This window comes from Enoplosus armatus, chromosome 5, assembly GCF_043641665.1.
Source record: "Enoplosus armatus isolate fEnoArm2 chromosome 5, fEnoArm2.hap1, whole genome shotgun sequence".
Classification (NCBI taxonomy): domain Eukaryota; kingdom Metazoa; phylum Chordata; class Actinopteri; order Centrarchiformes; family Enoplosidae; genus Enoplosus; species Enoplosus armatus.
In genome coordinates, this window is record NC_092184.1 from 25879315 (window position 1) to 25905484 (window position 26170).

At 44.7% G+C, this 26170-nt stretch overlaps 1 protein-coding gene across 1 annotated transcript; it reads right to left on the bottom strand.

Moving 5' to 3' along the window:
- Nucleotides 1-375: 375 nt before the first annotated feature.
- Nucleotides 376-13753, bottom strand: LOC139285521 (nesprin-2). The gene is made up of 12 exons (XM_070906089.1): nucleotides 13701-13753; nucleotides 12944-13094; nucleotides 11049-11231; nucleotides 10534-10668; nucleotides 10251-10445; nucleotides 9057-9186; nucleotides 8728-8880; nucleotides 8233-8327; nucleotides 5985-6227; nucleotides 2444-2581; nucleotides 2030-2085; nucleotides 376-636 (listed from the first exon to the last, which is right to left on the bottom strand). The coding sequence occupies exons 1-12, from the start codon at nucleotides 13751-13753 to the stop codon at nucleotides 444-446; spliced, it is 1725 nt and encodes a 574-aa protein (XP_070762190.1). The 3' UTR covers nucleotides 376-443.
- Between the last annotated feature and the right edge of the window lie 12417 nt (nucleotides 13754-26170).

A 26170-nucleotide genomic window follows, 5' to 3' on the forward strand; every position in this document is an offset into this window, starting at 1 on the left:
AAACAAAAAGATGCTGGTACTCGAAATGTAGTAAAGCTGTAGATAAAAGCATTAACTGGAGCCTGTGGTGGACAGTTATGCCCCTAAAACATGAGTTGCACTTGAGCAATAAAGCAGAGTTTCACCCGTGACGGAGCTCATTTTGGAGTTAGCTATGTGGATAATGATGGGAAGTACAGAAACCAACCAGAACTGCTGTTCCGGGGACAGTGGAAGCATGTTTGACACTTGGTGCTGCCGTTGATTCGAGGTCTAGTTGTCCTGTTTCTTCATCCTGTGTTCCTGCAGATTTCTGTCAGAGATCTTTGATGTTCGAGTCGGACTCGCGGGTTCATTGAAATGAGCACATTGTTGACTTTTCACGACGAGTTGCAAACCTTTGTTCTGTTGAGCCTGAGGAAAGTGCTGTGTCCAGACTCTGTCCACGAGTCTCTGGATGGTCTTCATGTAGGCGGGGGTCCGTTGACGTATCTCAGTGCTAGGTGGAAACCACGAGGCATCCTGCTGCTGCGGTAACACGGCGGCTCCAGGATGAACCAAATCAGACAGGCCAGGAGAGCCAGGACTGCAGCCAGAAGGAGGTAGAGGAGGGCTGGGGACAGCAGGGAGGAAGGGGCCCTGCTGCTGGAGGTCACACTGTGGCGGAGGAAGAGGTGGAGGTGTTAGTGTCGGCTTCGTCTGCTCAACCTTTTCAGAAACTGTGGAATTGAAGCTCTAACTCTGGAAGTGTTGAGACCATCTATCACGTCAGTTACCGGAGCCAGAAAATCGACGTTTGGGCAACAGGTGGAGCTAAAGTGGAAGGAGCGAACTACAACCACCACGGCTTCATGTTTAATCAAGCCAACATCTATAAACATACCTGTCATTCTCTAAAGAACTGTGGGGCTTTTAATCAGTTGATTTGGATGGTTTTCTTGGATTCAGCATGGGAACTGCAGTTTACAGTAACTCTGTCATCGGCTGAAAACTCAATCAAGCAAAATAATTTAAACTACAGATGGAGCGACAGACAAACTATGGTTTGTTTGTTTGAGGTGTTTATCAAGTCATGTGTGGGTATTTATAGCTGAGACACACTTCAAGTCAAAATAAAAGTCAGTAATGACAACGTATTTTAATTGAACAGTGCCATGTCGGGGCGATGTGACCGGCAATAGAAAACCAGTGGAAGCTGTGGAGACGAGTCGTCCCAACACCTTCTTTTGATTTCTGGCAGATTTTAGCAGGTGAAGAGCAACACAAGCTGAACAATATTTTTTACTTTGTTTCCTAATAAAACATTCTGATTTTAAACTCTCTTCACATGAACACAGGATGTGGACACATTGTGAAGCTACAGTGAGGCCAAAAGAGTTTGATTTTTCATCTTTTTCAGTTCAATCACTCGATTTCTGCCACAAACATCTGCAAGTATCATAGTTTGTCTTTTGTCTTTTTTTGAAAGGAATTTGTTGATTTTAGCAACTGGGTGAAGTTTCATTTTACAGTTTAAGACCCATTTTGGGCCATGTGGGAATATGTAAATACATTCAGGACTGCCTATTCCATAGAGAAAGCTTTGAAACAGCATCAAGTGCTTTATGGTGAGAAATAAAATAGTAATCCTTTATTTTACAGGTCTGTAATAATAATTCAGTTTTCTGGAAAGAATGATGTGATTTGGTTTCAGGGAAAATAGAGACAAAGTTCTAAGTTTTTAAGATTTTTAGAGGAACTCCATTTAAATACAACTAATAGAAAAGATTATTGAAGAGTGAACGCAATAAATAGAACATGAAAATCTAAATTATTAAAACATTTCAGGAACTTTCATCTTGGCGTCTGGAGGTTGGGGGGGTGGGTGTTGAGGGCTAATCATATGGTGATTTTTTTTATTGTTGTAGTATCAAAATACAGACCGATATATATCTATATATATATATATAGATATATATATAGTTCTGTTTTCTAAATATCCTGCAAATTACAGCCGGTCAACATCTTTTATCGCTCAATCTGCGCACAACTCTGAGGCTTTCTTTCTCACCTTTGTTCGGAGAGAAGACGCTCGGCGTCTTCACAAGAGGACTGCTCTTCTTCAGCCTGAAGAACAGAGAGCTTCTGTTAATCCACAGAAGCTTCAGGCAACATTTCTTAGTTTCACATGAAACCTTTTCAAGAAAATATCAGTTCAAAAATAGCTTCCTTCCCACACGCTTTCTTTCTCCCCTGAGGGCATCAGTAACACTACTTCTTATTACTACGACTTATTTATGGTGCTGTGTGAATTATTTTCCATCAATAAATCCATATTCCATATTCATTTTTGACACTTTAATTACTTTGATTACAACTGATGAAATCCTCTGGCCGTCTCAACACTGTAGTATGCGTCATGACAGCGAGCCTCTTTCAGGGAAAGCTGCATCTCCAAGATAACCGACTGACTCCGTCAACTCACCTGAAGATTTGATGGGTATCGGTGCTTCGTCCAATCAGACGAGGCTTTTAGGTCATGTGACGGTGAAGAGGCGGGTGCAGGGAAAGGCTGCTGTTGGCTGTTGAGATGAAGATGCAGCTGGACAGGATCCAGGTAACTCTGAACAGACACAGATACAGAAGTGTGTCCATGTATGGAAGGTAATAAAAGCTAAAATTAACAGGTTCCAAATCACATCTGCAAAATCCTGATTATATGCACCCTCGGTTTAAAATATCACCAATGTCTCCAGCTGTTCTGACAGATGCTAAACCCTCGAAAATACATTGAAGTTAGCTGCCAGAGCCCTCCAGCAGTCTTCTCAGACTGTAGAGGCCGTCTCTTACATCACAGTTGTGTCAGGGATCACTTCACAGTCAGCATGGACAGGAGGAAGGATTACAGCCATTCATAGCTTTTTCAATGTACATATGAGATTGTGAGCATCGTTTTAAGACCGACTTCAATAAATCTTGACCTATCCTAGGAGTCGAGTCCACAGCTCTTGTTAAGGCCATGAAGGCATCAACTTGTGGCAGTACGTCATCTTAAGTTGCCTGTGCGATCAATGAACCACAGTTCTCTGCTTTAATCAGACATTAACATTGACTTTCCAACAACTGACTGGCCAAACACACCACGCAGCCATTATGGATATGAAACTGTCATGCAGCTGCATAATGGTGGTTCATCTGTAACACCGAGTTTACAAGGAGAGCTAAGTGGTGAAATGATACGTCCGCTAATCCGTTGGTCGGTTGACAGAGTGAGTTAATTGCCAACTATTCTAATAATCAATTAGTCCTTTCAGTCATGTATAAAGCCAAAAAAACTGTTCTCCTGTGTTTGATATCACAATAAACTGAATATATGGAGCGTTTTGAGCAGCCGGTCGGGAAAAACAAGACATTAGATTCAGGCTTTGTGAACTTGTGATGGGCATTTCTTATAGACTAAACAATGAATTAATAAATAGATAAATGCATCATTAATGAGAGTCATCATTAGTTGCAGCCCTGCTGGAGTTGGCGAGTCACATTTCAAGAGTTTGTTCAGTCTGAGTTTGTACACAAGCGGCTCCAAAACATCGATTAAACTCTTGATTCTCTCCTTCGCTGCTCTCAAATCTGGACTCGCAGGTTGATTTCTGCTCCAATTTGTTTTGTGCTCGCTCGATAGTTTTGTCAGTAATGAACCTCCATTAGAAAGTGCCAATGCTATTACGCACAAACACGCGTTCAATCAAACTCGCATATTGCAAATGAGTGTGCACAAAATCGCTCTAATTACAATAACGCACACACACACACACACACACACACACACACACAGACACTTAGTCATCAGATTTGACCCTGAAAAACTCATCAACCAACTTTTCTTCTTTCTCTTTGTTGTCGTCTCGTTCAGTTATCTGTAACCGACTGTTAGTCAGAGGAAAAACAGAGGAAGTCAAGAGGAAGGAAGGAAAGGAGGAAGTCTGCGTGGTTCTCTCCTGTTTTTATGGCACAGTTAAAGTGCAGCCAGACTCAATGCATAAATCAAGACTTTATGGATTCATTCGGTGGCCGAAGAGCGGCAGACGAGACGGAGGAAGAGGAGAATAAATAGACGCTTTCACCAGTAATGAGAGAGGGAGAGAAAATGAAGGCTAAGGCCAATGAAGTCTGATGGAGAGAGAAACGTGAAGGCGGAGAGACACAGAGAATACAGGGGGGTGGAGGGTGGAGGGTGGGGTAGAGGACAGTTATTCAGGAATCCATCTTTACAAAAGGTGGATGTGCAGAGAAAAATAAAGGCTGATGATTATGAATGTTGAGGGAGCTTCTGGAGAGAGAGGACACACACACACACACACACACACACACACACACACTGTGTGAGACAGTCTAATGTACAGGTGTTAATGACCTTGTGGGGACCCACATTTTGAGGGCTCACCTCCCATCTGGGGACAAAAAGTATTGAAGTAAATCCACGGCAGAAGAATCGAGTGAGCACTAAACATATTTGTGTTCTGCATTAAGACAGTCTGCATTAAGAGTGTGCAGGAACAGAATTCGACTTGTGTGACAGTTGTTGAGTGTAGCTGTGAGAGTTGTGTCGTCCTGTGAGACGCCACGACTTTAACAAAACGTATGGGGCCAGTATAGTCCGTCAGATGGCTTCAGAAACCTTCCTGACTTCTGATCAGCTGTGCGGAGGTGAGACAGTCTGCTGGGTTTGAACTTCTCTCTCTAGCTCTTTTATTTTCATTCTATTAACTATTTCCGTCACTTTTCATGTTTACAATCGAGTGCATCACACATTCATAGTGTTGAATGTCTGAAAATGTGCTCCATCATCCCCGTTTTTAAACGATTATCTCTCCTCTCTATGACCTTAGACTATGGCTGAGGCTGATGAATGTCATTAGTTCGGCAGGTATTTGGTCATGAACCCATTAACATGTTGACCTGTTGATGGCGCTAGAAGAGTCAGACGTTCACCACAGTTTATCCTCAACCACATTTCATGACATCCCCAGAAGCATGAAGCTAGTGTGGCTACTAAAAATCAAAATGTGTTGTGTTAATTTACTAAAAACACACTCTTTATAAGTAGTACTTACATTTTCGGTCATCAGGACCCCTCCTAACCTGATTTATAACTTTCGTGTCCTGTTAAAGCTCCTGGCAAGTGCTCAACTCCTGCTGATATATTGACATGAGAGGGATCGCACACTCAAAATGGATTCTGCTCTCAGAAATCTCTCTGAACAATCTCAAATATTGACTTGCAGACTGAATAGCGTGCAAATGAGTTTTGTTCTCATTCAATTATTTTGTCATCTATCTACTTCCATAACAAAGTTGGTCCTCACAAGGTCAGCCATTCACCAGTGCAATACACACACACACACACACACACACATACATATACATACATTGTTATTGTATAGATTTTTAACCTTTATTTTTCACTTGAATATTGTTCATGTGTATATTCTTTATATCTTATATTCGTACATACTTCTCATTTTTACATTTATGCTACTTTCTACTCTTGAATGGGAGCATCTGTAAAGTATTTCTGATTCTGACTCTGATTACTTTGCATGTGTGTGTGAGAGTGAGAGTGAGTGAGTACGTGAGAATGTCTTAAGAGTCAGGTCACACACACACACACACACACACACACACACACACACACAGATGATGTTCATGTGACGCCATGTGCTGAATGTTAAACTCCACAAAAAAACAAGCTCAGCAAAAAATAAGGCTTACAAGACAATAAGGCCGGTGTTATTCCATATTTCTGTTATTGTCAACAAATCTCAGAAAAGTCCACAAAATCAACAACATGTTAGTGTGTAGTGACTATACTGTCTGACTTCCTGTCTGACTCTCAGCTCCAGATTCATCCTTTGAAATAGAGTTAGAATATCTTTAAATGAATTGTAATTCAGACGTAGTAGTTTCATTTTGTGGTTTGGACATTTATTAGAATGCACTGTCCCAAAAAAGAACAGATGACTCACCTTCACCTCCCCGTCAGTCTGCACAGCTTTGGAACAGGAAGTCCTCCTCTCTGGGGGGGCAGGGTTCTGGACTCCCAGCCACGCCCTAACGCGCCCGCCGTCAAAGCAGACTGGCTCACTGTCCTGTCTGTCAGGAGTCGAGGTCGCCCACTGGTCTCCATTCAGCCCGAGAGTCCCGCCCCCCTGGGTCGCTACTGGTGAGAAGACGCTGGGGTGGGCGTGGTCAAGCCATCCCTCCAATCGCTGCACAGAAAACAGATGATATACATTGAAGAGTTCGTTTGGAAATAAATGATTATGCTCCATTCACGTCCTTTACAACTTAGCTCCAGAAAGTTTCTTATTTTGTTTTTAAGATTTCAGCTCATAATGTGGAGATTTACTGACTTCATCAACTCCTTTAAAGTGCCAGTTCACTTCGGGGGGTTTTGACCAAAATTACAAATTTCCTTCTCTCAATGACCATGCTGGCTTTTCCTGCCCTGCAGTCTCATGCAGTCTCATGCAGTCTCATGCAGTCAGGTGCCAGTCAAGCAAAAATGAACAAGGTGCTCGCTGTACACCAAAACCAGGTGGTGTGGATGATGGTGGTGGTGGTGGTGGTGTGGATGGTGGTGGTGGTGGTGGTGGTGGGGATGGTGGTGGTGGTGTGGATAGTGGTGGTGTGGATGGTGGTGGTGGTGGTGTGGATGATGGTGGTGGTGGTGGTGGTGGTGGTGGTGGTGTGGGGGGGCACAAAAACACTCTGCAGGCTCGTCTTCTGGGCTGCATTCAGAATTCATGCGGCGTCCGAGCACCCGGAGACGAGGTCACACGGTCGCAGATTTAATGAAGCATACGACCACATGGAGTCCTCTGGGCAGACGCCGGCGAGCCGAGCCTGCGGGGAGGGCGTGCTGACATCACACCGCATGAGTCCAATAAGAAATAAGATCGAAGTGCACGCACACTTTGATGTGTTTGTTGGGATGCTGCAGCTGTAGTTTTACGTGTCTCTCTTTTCCTGTGGGGCTTTGGAGTTCACCGACAGTGCAACAGTGAGTGGGTGTGTGAGAAGCAGAAACACAGAGGGAGGGGGGAGCTGCAGACTAGCAAGGAGGACATTCAGAGTACTTCAACATTTCAGTTTCTGTCCTCGTATCTGCCCCCCCCCCCAGTTCATAGACGCCCGCCTTGTCTTTATTTGTGTTTCCCTCTGCCTTTCTCTCTACAGCTGCTGACACACTCCTGTTTCTCCACTCTCACTTCTCGCCAAAATAAAGCTAAAAAAGGAAACCGATGTACCCGACAACATATAGGAGGTTCCACATCCTGCAGGCGTCATCAATAAATCAGCAGAAGAAGAAGAAGAGGAGGTGAACTGTTGTAACCAGCTCACAAAGACGACAACCAGCGACGCAGAACAATTTTTAGATAACTGGTGTCGGAACATTAGTGACTGTGTGTGTGTGATAGAGACAGACAGAGAGACAGAGAGACAGACAGACAGACAGACAGACAGACAGACAGACAGACAGACGGAGCCTCTGGGCCATGCAGCATCTGGGTCAGAGCAGAACAACAGAAATGAGAGAGTACAATGAAAGAGAAGAAATGGGTCTGACGTGGCGTCTCTGCAGTCGTCCTCCATCAGTTTGGATGTTACAAGTAAATACATTCGAATTCGCCTCTTATTTATCTGTAAACTTAAGTTTTACATCACTAAGACAGTAACCAACACAACTATATACAAAGTGTGACACTGTCCCCCTGTTCAAACTGGTTTGTGCTAATTAAATCTTTGGTCATATTTGTTTTATTTATTTCTTCCCGGGGTCCGAACAATACATTATATTCATCATATTCATAAAACAATATCTCATTTATCACATGTGCATCTCTAATTTTGTTACATTAAGAAAGTGAACGTTTCATTCATTCATCTCTGACTCTCTGACACAGTGAGTGGGGGGGGGGTAACTACAAATGAATCTCATGAATTAGTGAATCTGCCCCACAGAAGCACGATATCAGCTGACAGGAGGTGGTTGCTTTATTACTAGACCTGATCCTGAGGCCTGGTCTAGAAGACGGTCTCTGTGTCATGGTTTTCATTTTGGTCAAGACGCCCTGATGTTTTAGCACAAGCCCACAACGTCAACATAAAATACAACACGCCATTTTCCTCCTCTCCAGTTCCAAGACTGCGGATGTTTGTTATTTTTGAACTGATGATCTCATTTGTTTTTCCAATGTTACTGTAACTCACCAAATCTGCTTCCTGGTTGTCGTTACTGATGTCAGACTGAGAGCCGAGGGAGCTGAGGTAGCTCCGCCTCTTCACACCATCTCTGTGACACAGACCTACACACACACACACACACACACACACACACACACACACACACACACACACACACACACACACACACACACACACACACAGGAAGCTATCATCCCATTAAAAAACAACTTATACTCTTTAAGGCCGATACAAAGGAGTAAATCTTGGAGGTAAGACTGATGTTGGCGGCAGGTCTGTAACCACAAAGAGGAGGACTGTGTGTGTTTTCAAGTGACTACGGACAGAAACCGAACACGACAAGTTAGATTAGATCAGGCTTAGCGTCTGCTGCCAGCTGGTGAACAAGGTGTAAATCTGCAGCCACTGAGAAACAACAGTGAAATCAATATTTTTATTCTGGCCAATAAAAAGAAACCAAAACTGTCTCTGTCCTTTTGAAGACGCTCCGTCACCTCCTACCTGTGCTGGCACTGAAATACGACGAGTCGGCGTCGTCACGGGAGACAGAACGTCCGATATCCACTGAAGGGTCCCACTCCAGCCCCAGGTGCTCATGGGTAGGCGAGGTCGGGGAGGGAGGAGGAGGAGGGAGGTGAGCGGGTGAGGGCTGGTCTGAGGAGAAGGCCAGGGTGGAGAAAAGATGATTATTGAATAGATCTTTACTTTGTATGTTTGTCACATGATGTACATTGTGATTGATCAAATACCTATCAATACTTGTTAATACCAGTTAATACCTGCTACACCTTTTAAAACTAATACCAGTACTTCAATGTTCATGTTTTTACCTTCAGGATGGTTGGAAACTGCAGGGAGGTCCAGGTTGGTTTTATCAAGCGCTCCCTCGTCCTCTAACAGACTCTCTGAAGGACAACCGGAGTCTGTAGCCTGAGACAGAATCCAGTCATCCTCAAACACCTGGGGGGGGGGGAGGAGGAGGAGGACGAAGGTGGTGGAAAATGTATTAAGGTCCTATATTGAAGTAAAAGTAGTAAACCCAAAATGTCAAAATACTCCACTGCAAGTAAAAGTCTTACATTCAAACCTTTAGTTAACTAAAGGTACAGAAGTATTATTAGCTAAAAGTATCACTGCTAAAAGTACTCATTATGCAGTAACATGTCTGTTAGTGTCATATTATTATATGTTATATTCCTGTAACATTATCACTGGTGCGTTAATATTTCCCTCTGAAAGTATGAAGGAGCATCATTTGGACCTTCTTCCCTGTAACTTTCCACCACTGACAAAGAAAATACTTTAGACTTGTCTGAAGCTTTCTACTATTCATTTTAAGCAAAGACAGAGCACCAGCTTTAAACTCCGGTTTGTTTATTTTGTCCAATGATATCTTCATGATAAAAGACACGCAAGAGTAAAAGTGAACTGATTTGTGCAGAGGAGCCCAGACACTTATACAAAGTCCTCCCCAACACAATCTCAGATTCAATTAAATCGTATCATGAACATCAGCCTCTGACAAACACAGTGTTTGTGTTTGAAACCAATAGTTGATTCTATATTTAAAGCAGAAAAATGCTTTTAAAGGAGCACGACGCCTCTTTGATACATAAAAGGTGGACGCAGAGGAGAACTGCTCATCCCGAGGAAACTGCTATCTGGAGACTTGGTAGGCGCTTGAAAGATGAGGACGTTTAACCAGCAGAGACAGTCTTTTGTAGGATCGAGTGTTTTTGAAGCTAAAAGTCTGGATATCTCAGTCTCTGCTGCTTTGATTGTGACCATTCTTTTTCAAATCTGACTGCTGCAAGTCCCCCCACCTGTAAGAAAGTGCAATACTAGATCACTGAAACAGAATACCTTTTACTTCTTCTCGACATCCTGTGACCTGGTGTGTTTATACGTGGCTGTAGAGGATTTTAATTTACTTTACATGTGTAAACTCTATACAGCTGTCATGGTGCCACCCTCATGTATATTTATGTATGTATATCTGTGTGTGTGTGTGTGTGTGTGTGTACCAGTCTCATGCTCAGCAGCCGGGTGTGTGTTCGTGCGATGTTGTTGTAGACGAGGCTGCAGCACCGCAGCAGCTCCAGCAGCCGGCTCTCCACATGCTGAGCATCAGTTGGTTGGCTGCGCTGGATCAACGCCTCGCCGCGCTGCAGCAGGGCGTTCACACGGCCCGAGTTCACACACACACACTGCTGGAAGGACTGGAAACACACACACACATAAAACAAACAGGTAAATATACAGGAGGTAGGAAAAGAGAGGCATTTACTCATATGCTCTTACACACACCTGGAGTCGCCTCAGCTTTTCGCAGGTGTTTCCTGTCAGGTGATCCACCTCGGTCAGACGGACGTCCAGGTCAGCCAACCAGAGAGCGAGCTGCTCCCTCTCTGCCTCAAACCCCTCCCACTCTGAGACAAAGAGCTGAGAGAGAAAGTTGTTCAGTTCAGCTCTGACGGCTTGTCAACGCTTCAGTAACTGTTTACAACTTTCACAAAGTCACAGATGCTACTTCAGTCTACTATCTTCTGCCCTTGTGATGCAAACTTGGCTTTCTCCCAAATGACCACATGAAGATCACATCACAGTTACAGTACAGGATAAGATTATTTCTGCCTACAAGAAGTGGGAGTATGTGAATATCCCTGATTTAACAGTGTTTAAGTAACCTGCAGTCGCTGCTGCAGTAGAACCACCACAAACCTGATTCACTGAAAGGATTTCTACTGTATGCTTTAAAACAAACAGGACATTACTGAAAGAGTAATATTAGTTTTGGTGCTGTTATTAGGAGAAACTCTGACTGTCAGCTGTCCGGTGATGGATTCCAGCTTGGCGTTCACATCGTCCCATCGTCGCCCGCACTCCCTCGCCGCCGCCAGCAGCCGAGCCTGCATGGCGCCCTGAAACAGCCGAATCAGTGTTCGATTCCTCCGGGTCAGACTGTCCAGCTGGACGAGCCGAGATCCCGCCTCACATCGCAGCCTCTGAACGCAAACGAACAGCATGTCTGAGGCCACGCACAACAAGGACGTGAACACACAACATGGTACTTTTTCACCCGCAGCCACATGAAGGAACGCAGAGGACTTCATTACCCATAAATCCTGTGTGTTGAAGTGACACAGGTCATTTTTTCCTCTTTCATGCAGAGAGCAGCATCATATTTCTGTCTCACAGCTGGGCAGATACTTCACGTATTTACTACTGGTATGACTCACACATGAACTTAAAAAACATTATGTGCCATAAAGCAGCAAAGCAGAGATGAAGCCTGATTCCAACTTCATTCAAACAATATTCAACATGTACTGCCCCCGTCATGTCGAAGTGTCCTTGAGCAAGACACTAAACCTTGCATGGCAGCCGCCATCAGAGTGTGAATGTGTGAGTGAGACCTGATCTGAAAAGCGCTTTGAGAACCGTGACGGTTGATATACAATATATATACACTAAATATGTGAGACCATTTAACAGCTGAGAGTTTGCAATTATTCACATACAGTCTCACTTAGTGAAAATAATTGTCAGTTACAGCCCTATCAATTAATCTACAGATTAATTCATTAATCAATCAATACATCTTTTTTTTTTTATCAGAAAATAGTGGAAAATGTTATAACTGTTATATTTCTCACACCTCAAAGTGATGTTTTGCAGTTGTCTGTTTTATTGGACCAACAATCGAAAAAAAAAAAATCAGTCGATTATCATATTTGTCAAAGAAATGCAATTCTTGAAAAATGACTAAATCGAACAATCAATTATCAAAATAGCTGCTGATACATTTTCTGTCAACCCTTGCAGCTCTAGTTGCAAGTCAAAAATTTAATTCCGGCATTATGCAGACGACTTGGTGCTATTTGCTTTGTTTCTTTTGAAACATTCAGATCTGATAGAACGAGATACACCATCGTACAGTCCAGCCTGCTGCTCCACTGGAACAACACAACATGACCGATACATTAAACCTTTATCTGTTCTGAACCGACGGCTGCTTTACTGTGTGTCGGAGCTGCAGAGGACGATTGATGTGGATCAGATTTCCCTGCAGTGACCAACCTGACAGCAGAATTTAATTTAGACAAACAAGGAGAATCTGCAGCTTCTCACTCAAACTCTGTGATTTAAGGTGGAAAGACGACTGGATTCCCAATCCAATTTATAAAGCACTTTTAAAAACAGCAACAGTTGACCACAGTGCTGTACAATCAAAGAAACCCAGTTTCAAAGACAGAAGACAATAACAAAGAAAAAGAAAGGCGACCTTCATACTGGCTGCTTCTGCTTCACTGGATTATGTCTTTGACCTGTACCCGAACTTCAGCCTGACTTTGCTCTGAAGCCACTTTTTCTTTCTCTGACAACCTCAAGTTTTTTAGAGCCACAAGACAACTACATGGATCCAAGACACACACAGGACAATGATTAAAAGACAGAGGAGATTTAATACATTAAAACGATAACAAAATGCAGGTCAATCCAAGGTGAAAAGTAAGAGGGAAGAGATCAAGTAAATGAAAAGTAGAATGAAAAGCTTTTGACATGCTATTGGAAGTTAAAAGACTCCATATTTCCTTTGATGAGAAAAGCAATTTCCTTTTAATCCCTTTAATGATTAAAGTTCAAATATGAACTCATTCTCAGTTTGTGTTTTAATTCATCTCTGAGACCAGAAATCTGTTTTATTTCTTCTCACCTCAAACTTCTGCAGTTCTTCCTTGGCGGTGACATAGGTGACGTGGGCGGGGTTAGAGGAACTGACAGCCTGCTCAGCCAATCGCAGCCAGGTGTCCAGGTGGGCGTGTTCCTTCATAAACTGGTGCCAGAGGACCCACTTCGTCTCCAGTCTGGAAAGACGGAGAAAGTCAAATAGCTAGAAAGACGCACAGTTCTGCAGTCAGACGTGGAGGTTATAAATGTTCTTGTTGCAGTTCTGCGGTTGGCCAGTGGGGGTGACTCTCTGCACCATGTCCAGCTGAACCCAGATCTATCAGGTTCTGGTCCCGAAATACGACGAATCCTTCCCTCCAACATGCGGTTCATTTAATTTGTCTGGACGGGGATGGCAGTTTATTTCTTATCTTTCTTTTTAAATTATGAAATATCGTTTATTAAATATTTCTTCTTTTTTTTTTAAAGGGCCTTTAACAAACACCATTTATCATACCAACATCACCAGCTTCACAGAGCAGGAGAGCCGGACATGTCTGCAGGAGGACAAGTAGGACTGAAAGGTGCAGACGTCTTCAGACAGCAGACAGATTACAGCTAAAGAAGACATCGTGGGTGGATATCATGAATATGCAAGTTATGATTATGTAAGTAGGTGCTCTGCCGCATAGATTTTCATCAGAGCTCTAGCTTCTTTGTAGGCCATATGTTTTTTTCCACTTCCTTAAAACCATAAAGGCATCAAATTCTAATAGGAAGTGCTGCAGTAGAAACTCACTGACCTTAGAATATAGATAGTAAACCCCAGGAACCTTTTCAGACCAGTGGGAGACATTGCATTGAGGTGCAGAGACTAGTGGAACAGGGGCTAGACTTGACATCAGGACTTAAGCTCCCAGTGGACAATCGCAGTACTGCAACAAAGATCCCCCCCAACAGCCCAAACAGCAATTAACCCCAAGAATCAAGATTATAGAGGGGACGTCCGTAAAATTACTGGAGTTTGGAGGACACTCACTGTCCACATCCCTGCAGGTCTCCATCGTGGCTCCAGCTGCCGTCCACTTGCTGCGTCTCCTCCTCATTCGGCTCCAGTGGAGACGAGGAGGGAAGAAAAGGAGACTCTGACAGATCCGGGAACAGCTCCATATCCCTCACTTCCTCTGTAGGCACGACATCACTTCCTTCAGTGGTGGGGATGGCATCACCATGGCGCTCTGGAGGGGGCAGGTCTGCTGGGAATCCGGGCATCCTGACATCAGGTGACCTTTACCTGTTGAGGAGCAACATAGGATAAATTAGTTGCCATTTACGGAAATAATACTCCCCATCCCATTTATATTTAATCATTTTATTACAATTTCTGTCCCTTTTCAAGGACAAGTGACCAGCAGACACTGAGGAGGGAGACACCAATTCTGTCCTGATTTAGATCAAATAAGACGCTCTGTTGAAATGGAACAGCCTCGTCGACTTGTTTGGATGTTAATAGGTCTTGAAAAGTGGACGTAAGGGTTGAAGGTTTTCCCGTGATTTATTTATTTCTTTTTTTTTTGTATCAGCCTTTAGCAGCTTCGGCAGATGTCGAGGTGGACTTTCATTCTCTGCAGACAAAGTTCTCAATACACAGTTCAATACTTCAATAAAGAGACAAACAGTTGGATGTTATTGGATGAAAGTGAAATGAACATTGATAGTCTCGCAGATAAAAATGTGCACACATGCTAAAATAAAAAGGGACCAGCTGTTCCACCCAAGTGGACGTAGGAGGAGGTCAACGTTTTAACAAGCCGACTTAAACATGTTTGAGGAGAGAAGTGAAGGAAAGCTTACAAATCCTAAATCCTCCGAGCAAAGAGACACACACACACACACACACACACACACACCTGTTCTGAATGAATACAGACTGAAACAACACTGAGGGCAGATTTACATGAAAAGAAGGACAAACGTACGCTGCACCTCTCATTAAGTTAGCACTCTGTGTGTAATTATCTCCTGATTTACAGACGCAGCAGCTGATCACACAGTCAGACACACAGGCTCAGTCTCTGAACTGGCTCAAGTTGAAAACACATCTTTTTGGTCCTCTGTAGACGCTAAACTGGCTTTTTATTTCACAGCAGCAGCAGCAGCAGCCGACACTGACCAGAGAGATGCCAACAATCTGATGTCTCACTAGAAGACTGAGGTAAATCCACACAGTGTAATCTGTAAGCGTCTCATGGAGAGAGCGCAGCAGCTCCTGGTCGCACAGTTCAGTGAACCTCGAGTCCAAGTTCACGTTTAATGAACACAAAACTTCCATGTTTCCTTCCCTACATCCTTCCCTTCTTCCTTCCTCCCTTTGTCCATCTTCCATTCTGTATATGACTTCATGTTCATCACCTTTTTAATGACGCATTTCCTCTCCCTGTGTGTGTGTGTGTGTGTGTGTGTGTGTGTGTGTGTGTGTGTGTGTGTGTGTGTGTGTGTGTGTGTGTGTGTGTGTATCCACCTGAGAACTTCCAGCCTCCCAGACTCATAAATCAAGCGCTTCCTCCCACCCCACAGGAGGCTGATCAGGCCAAGGCCTCATCCTCCAAACTCCCACCTGTGGACTGTGTGTGTGTGTGTGTGTGTGTGTGTGTGTGTGTGTGTGTGTGTTTGGTGTAATAGTAGAGTTATGAGATCCACATCCTTGAGAGGCCACATAGATCCTCCTCACTGTCTGTCTGCATCAGTGTGTGTGTGGATTCACAGCCTGTGTGTGTCTGTATCATGTAGGGGGGGCTGTAGCTGAAGTACTTCACCAGCCTCCAACTAGTCAAAAATATTGACATCCGTAGTATCATGTCAGTCCCAGCATGACTTTACCATTTCGTCGTTCACCTTCATTATCAGGTTTTTGATGCGGTTTTAGGGTTAACTTTACTCTCAGGATCATGTTTCCATCAAGGTCAAGGTTGGAGGTTAGAATTGGGGGGGGGGGGTTGTTATTTGTCACTGAGGGTCCTCACAAGTTTAGAAGTACAAATGTGTGCATGTCACACATTCTAACCCTTAATGTGGTCAGCAGCCTTAACCGAATGACATGCAGGCTGCAGGACGTGAAACCTGGTGTCCACCCGATGACCTCCAGTCATCATTCATCAAGTCATCGCGTCAGTAAGACTGTCCCTGCTGAAGCTAACACAGACACAGACGGTGAGGCCGAATAACAGCGAGACAGAGACAGAGACAGAGACAGAGACAGAGAGAGAGACAGAGAGACACAGAGAGAGAGAGACAGAGACAGAGACACAGACAGAGACACAGAGAGAGAGAGAGAGAGAGAGAGACAGAGAGAGACAGAGACAGAGACAGACAGAGAGAGAGAGAGAGACAGACAGAGACACAGAGAGAGACAGAGACAGAGACACAGAGAGAGACAGAGACAGAGAGAGAGAGAGACAGAGAGACAGAGAGACAGAGAGCATCTTCATCTGTTGATGAGTCACCAGCTGCTCAGGGCTGAACAACACACACACACACACACACACACACACACACACACACACACACACACACACACACACACACACACACACACACACACACAGCTAAATGACGATGATAGACCTGATTTTTCACTGATTCCATATCTGCCTTTGACTCCTCACTTCTCTCTGTAGCAGCCAGTATTAAACACACTGAGGTCGTGAACTCTTTATGGTTCTGTGAAGAATTTGGAAAGTACATGAACATTGGGGGGGGGGTTAACATGCTACATAGGTGAATATTTAGCCGTTTCCCCCTGTTTCCAGTCTTTATGCTAAGCTAGGCTAGCTGGTTGCTTCATATTTAATGAACAGACATGAGAGTGGTATCAGTTTGATTCCTATTGCTCTGAATTTGTGCAGAACAACAACAGGTCTGTCTGGTAGTTTTCCATGAGTCGGCAAGATTTGAATATGAGGCAGAGACTGGGATGAACACACACACACACACACACACACACACACACACACACACACACACACACACACACAGCTTAATTTGCATCAGCTGAATTAAAGCAGGATTACAAATATTCACACATTCAAATATTAGAGAAGTTCATTGTGTCTTAAAGGATGCTTCCTGTTACAGCCACAACAAACACACTGCACAGGTCACACACAGTTAGTTCTGAATCACAACTACATTTCACAATCATCACAATCATCACAATCATCACAGATATTAGTTTATATTTCAGCATCTTGTCACAGAAGCCGAGAAGCCGTTTGTCTCTTGCTTTGTCGTTTTTATGGAGAGACACGGCATCTCTGTCTCACACAGTCGGTCTCAGTAAGCCTTTAACCAAACACTTCACTCAGACGGACGGACGGACGAGTCTGATACCTGACATTATTGATGACATCACCGATGATGTCACAGACATCACCAGCTGAGCCAGACAGAAAAAAAAAGAAGCTGCGATCGTATTGGACAAACGAGCCGGCAGCAAAGTCTGATTGGCTGTGATGATTGACGCTTCATCATCATCCAATATGATTACCCGACAGCTTCCTGTGTGTGTGTGTGTGTGTGTGTGTGTGTGTGTGTCAGATCAGTCATTGACCTCTGTGACTTTGACGCCTCCAACAAACGTCTGGCGGGACAAACAGCCGGCCGAGTCTCAACAGCGTAACTTCACTCGCTCTTCTTATCTCCCGTCTCCTCGACAGCTAAACACCTGACAGGACAGTCATGCATCGAGGGAGAAGGAGGAGAACAATATATAGGATTTAAAAATATGGGATTATTACAATGTGCACAATAGAACAAACTGAAAACCTATGAAGTAGTCTGAAGCAGCAGGAATCTGGAGAAAATCTAAAAATCAGGCCCACTTCTTCAGCAAGTGCCCCGAAATGACATCTGGTTAGGTTGAAGCGACAAAGCCCTCCAACAGGTGTAGCAGATCCTCCGTCCTTCTGCTTTAACTGAAGGAATTTAGTTTCCAACACTTTTAAAAGGTCAGTTTTTGGCAGCGGCCTGATTTTAATGATGCTTTCAAGAAATCTTATCAGGAGAGGAGATCTTTTGCAGGGTATGTTGCAGGAAGCCAGAAGCAGCCAGACAGACCAGCGTGAGGGAATGAGAGGAGGCAGCTCATCCTCTCTATTAAGACTCATCCCTGCTGAGATGAGGAGGATATCATCTCCTCTGCCGTGCATTGTACTGAAGCAGGAACGGAGGTGAATTCATGTTATTAAGATTAAGAAAATGACTTTTGTTAGACCTGATGGTGATATGGAGCTGAGGGCGAGAGGAAAAGATGGGAAGTTAGACTCCGAAGACTCGGCTTAGACTCATTTAAATAATGTCCGTATCCTGAGACAGAAAGCGGGGCGGAGCTTAGTTTATACCCGGCTTCATTAGCTTGGCGGTCAGAGGTGGATTTAAGCTGTAAGGTCTGCAGTATAAACGGGACGATATTCAGCTGTGAAGGTGAAAGAAGGCGAGTTCACAGTGTGACAGCGTGATGATATTCCCCACTGTGGATGTGTCTGGAGTTAATTCAGCTTCTGGCAGTGAATGGGGAGCAGAGGAGGGACATTAAAAATGAATGCGATGAGTATACGCTGCGTAGGAGGTGACTGATGTGCATGCAGCAGGTTGGTTGTGCTGCTGAGGAGCTGGAGGTGTGCAGCCTGACGCTCCTCACTGTTCATTACTCCCTGACAGATTTACAACATCAACAAAACCACCTCTGTCTTGTTTCGTAGACGCATTGTTGATGAACAATCGGAGTCAGAATCCGGTTTATTGCCAAGTAGGTTTTCACATGTCAAACATGCAGCTGTATTTCCGCCTGATGCTGCAGGATGAAACCAGCATTAAATGAACTGTTTTCAGGAAGTAAAAGGAATCTGTTCCCTGTACACACTGCTGCTTGTGTAACCGGCAGGTAATACTACTTAACTTTTGGAAAACTCTAATCAAACTGGCATCCGGCACACTGCGTATGTGGAGAGAAGCACTGCAGGTCAGCGGGTGCAGTTTGGAGAATGCTGGAACGAAGCGCTGAAACGCATCACTCCCTGAAGTTTCAGCGGCGAGCCGAAGAGACGAATGGCTCCTATTAGAGCGAGGCTGCTCGAGAGGGAAAGTGATATTCAGCTGAGGAGGCGATGAAGGTGAGAGGAAGTTAAGACTATTAGAACCAAGACTGATTAAAATAACGTCTGCGTCCCGAGGCAAAGTTAATCATCCCCTCTGCTCCTCAGCTGAGAACACACACAGACCTGAAACCTAAACTTTCACGGCCGCTCACTTCTGTTGTGCCGACAGTGTTAACCAGCTGGAGGATGCAGACAGAAAGAACAAAAGTGTTCAAGCACCAACCTCCAGGTCTGAAAGGTGAAGCCAGTGCTCAAGTGCCTTAAACCTGCATTCTTTCTCATGGCCAGCAGGGGGCGACTCCACTGGTTGCAGATTGTATAGAAGTCTATGAGAAAATGACCCGACTTCTCACTTGATTTATGACCTCAGTGAACATTTTCCTGATGAGTTTCTGGTCTCAGTCGCTAGTTTCAAGTCTTCTTCAATACAGCGTGATGCTTGTTTAGTAAATTATGTTCTATTTAGAGTCAAATAGACGATAAAGCAGGGTCTGCTTTAAGGCGGGGCTGCCTTGACACTCTACATACATACATTTACAAGCTAACTTTTGTTAGCAGCTACTTGTCACGGCGTGGCCAGGAGCCAGGTGCAGGCAGGCTGCAGGTACAGGCAGGTGTGCATAGTGTCCTCAGGTTGGCAGATCCTCAGCTCCACCCTCTCCTCCAAATATGGTCACTTCTGGTTCCAAAAAAACAGGATGGTGACGGCCAAAATGCCAAACTTCCAAAGGCTTCAAAACGGTAAACCACGTCACGGTGGCTACGTCCACTACGGTTGGCATGCAGCCAGAAGAAGAAAGCATGTCTCTGTGGACACTTGGAAACCTGAAACTACCTTAAAACACACATGAATCAAGAAAAGCTTACGTTGTGTATTGGCTCATGTTTAGCTAAGCCGAGGGAGAGGAAATTCATGATGACATCTGTGTTGGAGCTAAAGTGGACAGTTTTATTTGCTTGGAGGTTCTGCTTCACACTCTGTCAGAATACAGAGATCAGCTCCACAGAGGTCCCACTGTCTCAACACCTTCATTACTATCCAATACAGCGCAGAGGCCACCTGGAACAAGTTGTAGTTACAGTTTCAAGCCTACAGGAAAGAATCTTTGCTCTCACATCCAGCAGTGTAACTGCAGCGTTCACACGACTCTATTACAGCGTCACTGTGCTGTCAGCAGCTCAGCTACACTCACTGTCACACTGTCACGTCTTTATCTGCAGGACTGATGTCAGAATCAGACTCCGAGAGAAAGAACACAGGTGTGTTATCGATACCGTCTCTTGTGTGATATGTAACATGTCTGCTTACAGTACTGTGCGTGTTGTTCTGCTGACTCAGCGCGCTCACCGCCGACATCAAAATCCACCATTAAAGTAAAATGACGTCTTTATTCATTCATTCTGCCCACCAGCTTCACAACATACAGACGGCAGGAGATCATCTGAACTCAAATCAAACAGCCCTCCAGGCTGTACTAAAGGTGAGTTTACCTTTAATCCCACTTCAATTTAAACCTAATCCTGAGTGCAGTCTCAAGAATAAACAACTCTTTTACAGCGCGGAGCCCGTGTCCTCACATCACTCTCTTCTTTCTAACCTTGTGAGGACTCACACACAAACACAGCCAAGTGTGCAGCAGAGAGCAGCCCCCCCCCCCCCCCCCGACAGGTGCTGTCGTACAGTGCACACTTCTTTTTCTTTGCCCAACATGAAATAAAATAATCAATTTCTTACTTTTTGGGGATGAAATGCAATTTTACCAAACAACTAAATGAAACCTGCCGGCACTCTGAAAGCAGCTTTTCATTCCTGTTGAATTACAGTCGTGGAGTTTTAGCGGGAAGATAGTGAAGACACATGCTGTGGACGTTTGTTCCATTCGATATATTTTTCCTAATCTCACTTTTGTCTGTCCTTGTCCCTCCAACACATCCTCTTCCTCCTCCTCCCCTAACAAGTTCCTCCTCCTCCTCCTCCTCCCTGCCCCCAGAGTCAGTGTATTGTCTCATCTGGACAAAAGGAGACAGGCAGGGAACAAACAGCCTTTCTGTCCTCCTCAGAGACAGACAGACAGACAGACAGACAGAGAGACAGAGAGACAGAGAGGAAGGAGGGATGAAAGACACCTGATCTCAACTATCTCATCAAGTAGAAGAGGAGGTGGAAAAGGAGACGGTGAGAATTTCTGGAGGGTGGATAGTTTACAAATCATCCCTAAAATAAGTGACAGAAAGAAAGTCGAGTCCTGGAGCCACAGGGGGAGAGAGAGACACAATACTGCTGACATCATACGAATCAGTGATATTCTATAGTTTTATTGTTGTCGACAAATCCCACGAAGAGACCAAAACCAACGTCAGTCCGTCTCTCAATAGGATCCTTTCTGATTGGTAGCTCTCAGACCGGAGCCCACTGGCTCCTCCAGAAGTTAAAGTTTCATGTTTAAAAAGGTTCAGTCATTTCCTCAAACAGCTGCTCACAAACAAACAGGAGGAAACAGTGCATGTGTGGGGGACTATTTCCAGTGGCGGATTAATCCACATGTGGTGCTCGTATGTGTGGTGTGGGACTGAAGGTAATGAAGGAACCAGAAAAACAGTCGATCCACCCCGTCTCCAAGAAATGACGTTTCTATGCTGCTCATCTGTTTGCAGGGAAACAGAATTATTGTCTGGATTAAGTTTAGAATCGACGTCGTTCTTGTGCCACACAGGAGTCGCAGGGACGTTGTCCACGTCGGGGTGGAGAGGACCGGCACCCTGAGGGTCCTGCACTCAGGATTCAGGCAACAGAAGCTTTTGGTGACATTTAGAAAAAGATCTTTTGTATTGAAACGGCAGATATTGTTGCAACCCAATTGAAAAACGTTGGGAGAACATTTTGACTTCTGCGACTTCACAGACATGACATTCGTTTGTTCATCGACAGGAAAAGGAACTGCTTAGTTTCTGTACTGATGTAGCTCCATCCCAAAGAGGAGACATGAACATGATGTCAAACTGAATAATGAATGAAACAAACTTACAGCTCAGTCTGATTATCAGACTCGTGCTCTGTTCTTAATTTAAAAAGGTGCCACATGCACTGTTTTCATGCAGATGTGGAGGCCACTCGAGGCCGATCGTCTGCTCTATTCTTAACTAAAGAGCCAATGATGTGTTGATTCTAAGAAACACCTTTAATGGAGCTCACAGACTGATAAACACACTCTTCATCACTTTATAAATCACAATAATTATATTACAGGCCAGTGAGTTGTTAACTTGGTGAATGTATTCGTCATGTTTAAATACTCTGAGGTGTTGTGACCTTAAAATACCAAACTTACTTTCTAAAACTTTAAAACCCCAAATTATTCTTAAAACACCACAACAGCATAGAAAAAAAACACAGTTTAACATTTTCAAGTGTTAATTTATAAAAGCATATCAGACAGATATGACTTTATAATTCCAAGCTCAGTGATTATGTCAAATTTGGTTTCAGGCTGAACGGGACTTTGAAATTTCTAAAAGGTGTCAGAGGAGCCTTTTTACTGCACAGATCTTAATCTCATGACCCAAATACGTCTACGTTTCTCCGGAGATTTGAATGTTAAACTAACTAAGCTGGAAGTGGCGTCACGAGGCAGCAGAGTGCCGTGAATTATACGTCCTGAAAGGAGAAAGTGTTTGGGATAAGCAGAGAGGATCACAGACACTGAGAGAAGAGGACGCCGACTTAAAGCCAGAGAGTGGAGGACAGATTCATCTTCTTTAACTACCATTAGTGGTTTTATTGCTGCGTCACCTGCAGAACAGCAGGATGACGCCATCGTGACACGTCCCGAGCCCATTCCTGCTCCCCGGAGGATGAACCCCTGACCTTCAGCTCTAAGATCCAGCTCAAGTCTTTGAACTTTTAGAACAAGTATAAACAACGTGAGGAGACAGCAGGTCTCCAGCGACACACGATGAACTCAAACACTACAACAAATTGTTGTGTATCAAGTTGCTTTAAAAGGTAGTTCAAATAAACTGTGCAGGAGGGGGGGACCCCAAATCTTCATACAGTTACAGTCAGAGGAGGAGCACCTGATCTTCTCCACATGAAGACAGGAAACCAGGAGGGGGGGGGGGTAGATTTCATTCTCTCAAAATAAACCTTTCAGCTACAAAAACATTAAAGCCTGCTGGGTCTCGTGACTTTAAGAACAACCCAAAACAGCAAGTACACAATCTGGATCGATTTGTTTCCCAATAATCATTCTGAGTCAAGTTTCAGAGGGCAGGGACGAGTCAGGGTCCCTCGCCTGGGGAGGGTTCGCTCACTGCGACCGGAGCCATAATCAGCCACTCACGTTTTCCACTGCAGGTAAAAGGTATCGTTGACCTGGTCTGTCACACCTAAACATTATATTCTATTTAAACACAGCAGCTCGTGCAGATTCGCCAAGACAACCGTTACTCGTCTGCGTTTCATGATTTTGAGAAGGTTTTCGATGTTGCCTGTGTGAGATGACCGACTGTGAATCCACTGCGAGGGACAAATAAAGACAGATGTTGTTGATAAAAGCGCTGAAAAGAAAATGTCTGTTTCACTCAAGAGAAATTTATTTGCTTTTATGTGAAACAAACAGTCCAGGAGGAAATTCTGCCCTGCTGGTGCCCAGGAGCAAAACCACAACCGCTCCAGAGACGGTGGAAGTCTTGTTTGTACCGGTCTGGTTCGATTAGATGGTACAGTAGAAACCAGACCAGGATAGCTTATTGTTACATCCATGTGGTCCCTGCTGCACACTAGAGAGCAGGCTAACCTTCTTTAGCTGCATTCAGAAACCCAGTTGATCCAGGAACCTCCTGCCCTAGTTTCTTGACTTTACAGTGGAACCAGGTTAGACCTGTTGGGCCCAGTGGGAGCCATGCCCGGCCTGCTGACCCTCCTTTGACTCTTCAGTGGAAACTATGATAGCCCTGTTTCAGCCTAAGTGCTGATGAGCTCTGTGTTGATAACGCTGGCCCTGTAACAGAAACCAGGCCAGCTCAGTTTGACCCCTTTTATACCAGAAACCAGGTTGGCCTTGGTGATGGCCTTGTTTGGCTCCACTTCTATCTGGCTCTGTTGTACTGCACACTAGAAACTAGACTAAGCCAGTCTTTGGCTCTTTAGTGCTGTTTTCAGCATAAACATGTCATCAAACCTTGCAGAGGAAACCGAACTGGCCCTGTTTGGCCCTGCTTGGCCCTGCTTGGCCCTGCTCGGCCCTGCTCGGCCCTGCTCGGCCCTGTTCGGCCCTGCCCTGTTTGGCCCTGCTCGGCCCTGCTTGGCCCTGCTTGGCCCTGCGGTGGAAGCAGGCTAACAGAGTGTGCTGCAGGTAACAGCAGCCATAAAGCTGAAGGAAGCAGGCTATTTAATGGTGTAATAACATTATGTGTTGTTATGGCCGTCAGAGGGGACATTAGCCTGCAGATGTTAGCTAGCAAAGAGTCGGTGCTGATTGCCGCCACGGGAGGGGGGGCGGAGCCTCGGGACATAATGAAGGTAATCTGAGTCATAATGAAGCCCGGCAGCCTCACAAACACGAATAAAACACATTAACGCCTTTAAAAATCACTCGTATCAACTCAGAAGCTGCTCTGCTTTCTCTTTAACTCACTCCATCGCTTTTCATCTTCTCTCGTCTCTGTTGCTGCACACTCAGCTCTTCGTCTGTCCTTCCTCTTCCTCCCACACCTGTACTATTCGCTATTGTTCAAGCAGGTTAGTCGCAGGGCTCATTATGACTGCAGCTGAAATGATTAGCTGACCGATCGATTAATCATTCGATAAAAAGCTGCTCGTCTTTGCGCCGGACGTCAGGCTCCGGTCATCACACGAAGCACCTCAGAGGAAATAAAGCATTAGAAACAACAAGAACATCATCGTGGTTTCGGGTGGGAATGGGGTCAAACAGGTCTGTAAACATCCAGCACAGCTCAGGTCACCGCTCAGCACCGCAGGCTGTAGTGAAACTGCAGCCAGTCATGTGATATGTGACACAGTTACAGTGTAAAAGCTTCACCTGAGCTCCGTGACACCATTCAGGTTTCAGTAACCCTCCACCCAGAGTCCAAGCAGGACACACAGAGGCCACTGTGTCAGATGAACCGGTTCTAACACATTACCAGACCCCAGAAACCACCCAGCACCTGCACAGGGACACTAACCTGCGCCAGGTTTTCTGTGTGTTAGTTAGTTTGAGTCAGCACAAATGAACCAGGGCCCCTGACGGTTTAAAGCATTGTGAATCAAGCCGCAGTTCCTCTGATGTCCACAAGGCACGGCTTCAACTTCACTGAAGTGAATGGGAAAACCCCTAAAGTCTCTCCAGACATAGAAAAAATAAGAGGGCATGAATGAAGTATAATCTGAGGACTTGAACAACAACATTGTGGTAAAGTACGTATCAGACAGAAAAACATCACTGACATTACGTTAAGGGTTAGGGTTCGTGACGAAACCCTGAACACGTGAACAGTGCTGCACGTTCTTGATGTTGATCAGGGTGTTTGAGACAGACAGGTGTAGTTGTTTCTTCAGTTCAGGTGTGGCAGAGGATCAGTCCACACAGGTCTAAGTGTCTCTCTGGGTGGAGAGACCGTTTCACCACAGCGACACATTCCTCCAGAACACCAACACGGCGGTTGTTCCAGCCACAGCAGCAACGGGCCAGAAACATCTGTGGGGGGGGGGGGGGGCTTGTTTGTGTGATGAGGTGGATGAAGACACCGAGCCGGTTTGGACCTGTAACATAATACCTGTGGGAGTGAACAGCTAAAGGAAATGCACTGCAGCTTCATGAAGCTGTGTAATGTTTGGATTCAAAGACATCACAGTTTAGAGTCCAAGCAGAAGGACAATACCTGTCTCAACTGACAGGTCACACCCCCACCCCTCCAGGTGGATCAATAACGTGTCAACCTGAACCAGTGCATCAATCAAAAAGCATGCGTCTCCATGTCTGGTGTTTTTTATGTTTTGGCCGTTGGACGACCTGAAAAAAGCATCACGTGTGTGACATAACAAACACACCTTTCTTAGAGTTCACAACTTGGAGAAACGTGGCCTCATATCAACTAATAGACACCGATAAATACCG